This window comes from Thermobia domestica, unplaced genomic scaffold (assembly GCF_964235325.1).
Source record: "Thermobia domestica unplaced genomic scaffold, izTheDome1.hap1.1 HAP1_SCAFFOLD_957, whole genome shotgun sequence".
Taxonomy (NCBI): Eukaryota; Metazoa; Arthropoda; class Insecta; order Zygentoma; family Lepismatidae; genus Thermobia; species Thermobia domestica.
In genome coordinates, this window is record NW_027656667.1 from 11,171 (window position 1) to 17,171 (window position 6,001).

The 6,001-nt window shown below is 39.6% G+C and overlaps 1 protein-coding gene across 1 annotated transcript; it reads left to right on the forward strand.

The window, feature by feature from the left end:
* The first annotated feature begins 1,309 nt into the window (after positions 1-1,309).
* On the forward strand, positions 1,310-1,813 carry LOC145677499 (protein GVQW3-like). The gene has a single exon (XM_081747977.1). It carries the CDS (start codon positions 1,310-1,312, stop codon positions 1,811-1,813), a length of 504 nt encoding a protein of 167 aa, XP_081604103.1.
* The last annotated feature ends 4,188 nt before the right edge of the window (positions 1,814-6,001 follow it).

The following is a 6,001-nucleotide window of genomic DNA, read 5'->3' on the forward strand; positions in this document are numbered from 1 at the left end:
AACTAAACTCTGCAGTCTCGTTTCCAGTTGGAGTAGAAGAGCCCACCGAAAAAGACATTCTGTGCATATTTTATGGGAATCCATTTTCGAAAGATATGCGTAGTGAACTATGGATTCAATGTCAATTATGTGAGGACTGGAGTCACTCTTAGTGTGCCGGTGTGGAAACAACCATTATGTGTCTACACATTGATTTACTGTAATTTTAGGGTGTTTCCACATTACCCTCAGTTTTTAAAAAATCGAAATATGCTAGTACATGTGTAAAATATTTTTTTATTTTTTACGTATATGGTTTTTGCACTTGTGAATTATGGTCCCATATTTCTAACATTCTAAGGCATTTTGAGGCAATTTTCCAGGTTAAATTAACGATTCACTGCTTTTTTACAAATGAAATACAAACTGGGTTTCCACATTTGCACCCTCTCGTCTATTATTATTATTATTATTATTATTATTATTATTATTATTATTATTATTAATAATAATAATAATAATAATAATAATAATAATAATAATAATAATAATAATAATAATAATAATAATAATAATAATAATAATAATGCTGGCTTCGACTGTTTTAGAACTGATTCATGTAATGTTAAGCAATGATGACGGCGCCGTGGAACTTCGTATAGGACCCATTTCTCATTACATATCAACACCCTGTCCAGAAATGGTTCCTTCTTCAGACGAGACAGCAAAGAAACACAGGTGTCTCCTTGAGTTGCCTTCAGGCCAGGATTAAAATCATGTGGGACCCATCGACCCAACTTGTAGTGGTTCCCAAGTTGATGGAGGTGCTACCAAATGGTCTCTCCACTCTCATTGAACTGTAGTCCCAGTTCCTCACATGTCTAGCCACTGTTTGCTTCAATTGCTGCCTGAAGATCTTCGTTTCGTACACATGTTGGTCTTCCGGCAGATAGTGCGTCTTCGAGTGTTTCGTCACCGTCCTTACACTTGTTAAAGTACCGCTGCACTGTCCTCATAGTCACGACACCTTCTCCAAAGGCCTGGCATATTTTCCTCTCCGCCCAGTTTGACCTTGTACAGCATACACGAACTTATGACGCTTTGTGGAGGTCCCACGTTCATTCTGTCCTTACGGAAGTTCACGGTGTAACTAAACTTCCACAACCAAGTAGTATGTTGGATATACGAGGGGGGTTGGAAAACTCATGAAATCACCAAGAATAAATAAAAATTGAAATATATCACTGTAGTCATTAGAAAAGTCATATATTGTGAACCTCTCATTCCGTATATGATCATTTTATCATTGTTGTTTCCTTTGTAAGAAGGTATGGCTGAGGATCTAAGGAAATTCGAGAAGAATGAGCTTCGCAGTTTCATCAAGGTTTTTGTGCTGCAAGACAAATCCTCTATGAAAATTCATATAACTTTGCAGTATACTTTGGGGGAACATGCTCCTGGATATACAACAGTACAACAGAGGCGTTTTAAGACTGGTCATCGTGAGACTGAAGGTGAACCTCGCTCAGGCAGGCCTTCAAATGTAGTGACCACGGAAAACATAGACAAAATGCCTGACATGATTATGGAGGGTAGGCATATATCAATCAAAATCATTGCTGCGTGTCTGGGGATATCGCGTGAGCGTGTGGGTGTCATAATAGAAGAATATTTGGGCATGCGGAAGGTCAATGCCAAATGGATCCCAAAATGTTTGAATGCTGACCAGAAGAGAACACGGGTGCAGATGCCACAGGAAATTTTTCAAAAGTTTCAAAACCCTGGTGAGTTCTTGCGCAGTCTGGTAACAGAAAATGAAACATGGCTGCACTAGTATGATAGAGAGACTAAACAGCAATCCATGGAGTGGCGCCACAGTGGATCTCCACGACCGAAGAAGTTCCGAAGCCAAAGATCAGCTGGGAAGGTGCTTGCATCGGTGTTTTGGAACAAGGACAGTGTCATCCTTATCAAATATTTTAAAAAGGGTAAAACAATGAATGTTAGGATTTATTCCAAATATTTGATTGAGCTGAAGGAGACTCTGAAGAAAAATCGACGGAGAAAAGTCAGCAGTGGTGTTTAGTTTCTCCAAGACAATCTACCCTCCCACAAGGCTCATCAAACCATGCAATTACTGGTGGATCTGGGCTTCACCTGTGTACCTCATCCACCCTAATAACCTGATCTGGTCCCCTCCAACTATCACCTCTTCCCACATCTCAAAACCAAACGTCTTCCATCCGAAGAGGCACTCACTGCAGAGATGGAGGGCTGGTTTGTACAGCAGAACAAGATCTCCTATTTGCAAGGGTTAGAAATGTTGCAACATCGTTGTGAAAAGTGTATTGAGCTTCGGGGGGAATACGTTGAATAGAGTATTAAAATGGTTCTTCCACATAATTTTTTTCTTGGTGATTTCATGAACTTTCCAGCCTCCCCTCGTACCCACAGCAGCTACTAACCCTCGCTTTATATCCATTCGCATTCAACTCACGGTGTGAGGGTCAATTGGACACAGATCTCCACAAAAAAACGATAGAACTTTCTTGGTTACCATCATATGTAACCAAAAGGTAAGAAAAAATTTCAGGGGTGGATTTCTTATGGGTAGACCCCCGTGAAATTGACTCCCCAACTTTATGTCCATACGTTTTCCGAAACAAACGAATTTTTCTTCAAAACAATCAATAACAAACGAGGTAAAAACGATTGGCTTCGATTTCGAGAAGAAATTTCAAAGTGGGGGAAGCGTGAAGTTGGCCCCCCGAACTTTATTCTCTGAATGTGTCCGTACGTTTTTCAAAACAAACATTTTTTTCTTGAAATCGGTCAATAACAAACGAAAAACAAACAATTGGCTTCGGTTTCGAATCCATATTTCATACTACAAAGCCGAGCGGGAAATTGCTCAACCCCAAATTTTATTTAGTGAAAATCTTCGTAATGTTTTCGAAACAAATGATTTTTTCTTCAAAATAATCAATAACAAACGAAAAACAAACGATTGGCGTCAGTATTGAGTCCAAATTTGAAAGTGGGGAGCAGCGTGAAGTTGGCCCCCCGAACTTTATTTTGTAAATATGTCCTTACGTTTTTCGAAACAAACGTTGTTTTCTTCAAAACAATTAATAAAAAAGGGAAACAAATGATTGGCTTCGGTTTTGAATCGAAATTTAAAAGTGAGGGCTAGTGTGAATTTCCCCCCAACTTTATTTTTTTGAATATTTCTGTAGTTTTTCGAAATAAACGATTTTTTTCTTCAAAACAATCAATAACAAACAAAAAATAAACGATTGGCTTCGGTTTCGAGTCAAAATTTCATACTAGAGAGCCCAACGGGTAGGGATGCGCACGAGTCGAGTTGAGTCGAGATTTAGGCCTGTCTCGACCCGTCTCGAGAAAATGTTGTCTCGACTCGTAAATATGTTTCTGTCTCCACTCGTGTCTCGACTCGACTCGAATTTGAGTCGAGACGCCTCAAACTCGAGACAAAATGTACGAGTTAAAATATACGCACACATCACCCAGGGGCCATTATGACTACCTACCTAATTATCAGTATGTCGACCTTTGGAACGGATAATAACGGCGACGTGTCTTAGCATGGACGCAATGATTCTTGGTAGGTCGCCGGAGAGAGTTGACACCACATATGCACACACAGGTCACCTAATTCCCGTAAATTTCGGGGAGGGGGTGATGCGCCATGACGTCACGTTCAATCACATTTGAGATATGTTTGATTGGGTTCAGATCCGGCGAGTCGGGGGGCCAGCACATCACTTGGAACTCGCTCCTGTGTTCCTAGAACCACCCAATCACATTCCTAGCGTTGTGACATGGTGTATCTTGTCGAAAAATACTACTACCGTTGGGAAACATGATCGTCATGAAGGAGTGTCCGTATGAAAGCATATCGCGTCTGCAAGCAGTGTGCGATATGCCTCGGCCATCATGGTGCCTTGCTCGAGCTCTACTAGACACGTAAATGCTCACGTCAATGTTCCCCAGATAATAATTAAGCGGCAGCCAACTTGTCTCCGTTCCGCAGTACAAGTGTCAAGGAGCTGTTCCCTTGGAAAGAGACGTATTCGCACCCTCCCATCGTCATGATGAAGAAGTTATCGGGATTCATCAGACGATGTAACGCTCTGCCACTGTGCCAAGGTCCAGTGGCGATGGTCACGTGTTCATTTTAGTTAGTGAAAATTCGAGTCGAGAAATACGTTTGTCTCGACTCGTCTCGAATTTTAGAAAGTGTGTCTCGACTCGTGCGCATCCCTACCAAGGGAAATTTCCCACCCCTAAATTTTATTTAGTGAAAATCTCGGCAACTTTCTTCGAAACAAACCACTTTTTCTTCAAAACAATCAATAACAAATGAAGAAGAAACGATTGGCGTTGGTTTCGAGTCGAATTTTGAAAGTGGCGGGCAGCGTGAAAATTCCCCCCCCCCCAACTTTATTTTGTGAATATGTCCGCGCGTTTTTCGAAACAAACGATTTTTTCTTCAAAACAATTAATAACAAACGAAGAACAAACGATTGGCTTCGGTTTCGAATCGAAGTTTAAAAGTGGGAGGCTAGTGTGAAGTTGCCCTCCCCCACAACTTTATTTTGTGAATATTTCTGTAGGTTTTTTTCAAAACAAACTATTTTTTCTTCAAAACAATCAATAACAAAAGAAAAATAAACGAGTGGCTTCGGTTTCGAGTCTAAATTTCATAGTAGAGAGCCCTAACGGAAATTGCCCACCCCAAAATTTTATTTAGTGAAAATCTCCGGGACTTTTTCCTAACAAACGATTTTTTTCTTCAAAATAATCAATAACAAACGAAAAACAAACGATTGGCGTTGGTTTCCAGTCAAAATTAGAAAGTGGGGGGCAGCGTGAAGTTGGCCCCCAACTTTATTTTGTAAATATGTCCTTACGTTTTTCGAAACAAACGTTGTTTTCTTCAAAACAATTAATAACAAACGGAAAGCAAACGATTGGATTCGGTTTCGAATCGAAATTTAAAAGTGGGGGCTAGTTTGAAGTTGCCCCCCAACTTTATTTTTTGAATATTTCTGTACGTTTTTCGAAATAAACGATTTTTTGTTTAAAACAATCAGTAGCAAACGAAAAACTAACGATTGGCTTCGTTTTTGATTCGAAATTTCATACTAGAAAGCCCAACGGGAAATTGCCCACCCTCAAATTTAATTTAATGAAAATCTCCTGAACTTTTTCGAAACAAACAAATTTTTCTTCAAAACAATCAATAACAAACGAAAAACAAACGATTGGCGTTCGTTTTGAGTCGAAATTGTAAGGTGGAGGAGCCGCGAGAAGTTGCCCCCCCCCCTCCCAACTTTATTTAGCGAATGTGTCCGTACGTTTCTCGAAACAAACGATTTTTTCTTCAAAACAATCAATAACAAACGAAAAACAAACGATTGGCTTCGATTTCGAGTCGAAGTTTCATACTAGAGAGCCCAACGGGAAATTTCCCACACCTAAATTTTATTTAGTGAAAATCTCGGCAACTTTTTCGAAAAAAAAAACTTTTTCTTCAAAAAAATCAATAACAAACGAAAAAGAAACGATTGGCGTTGGTGTCAAGTCAAAACTTGAAAGTGGGGGCAGCGTGAAGTTCCCCCCCCCCATTTATTTTGTGAATATGACCGTGCGTTTTTCGAAACAAACGATTTTTTATTCAAAACAATTAATAACAAACGAAGAACGAACGATTGGGTTTGGTTTCGATTCGAAATTTGAAAGTGGGGGTGGCAACTTCACATACGTTATTTATGTTATGCTAAAGATAAAAATATTTTCCCGATAACCTGATATTTTTGTTGCATACTGTAAAAGTTACATGAGTACCGCAGCAATAACAAGAACCAGAGCAATTTTAGCCGACCAAGTCACGCCGTGTCTTGATACGGGGGAATGTACCAAGGGACTTAAATTATTTTACCCAGGAACAAGCATACAGAAACCATAGTTTGTTTCCTCATTCTCAATAGAATGGGAA

Coding starts and splice junctions, on each gene's coding strand:
- LOC145677499 (XM_081747977.1), top strand. CDS start 1,310: ATGGCTGAGGATCTAAGGAAATTCGAGAAGAATGAGCTTCGCAGTTTC.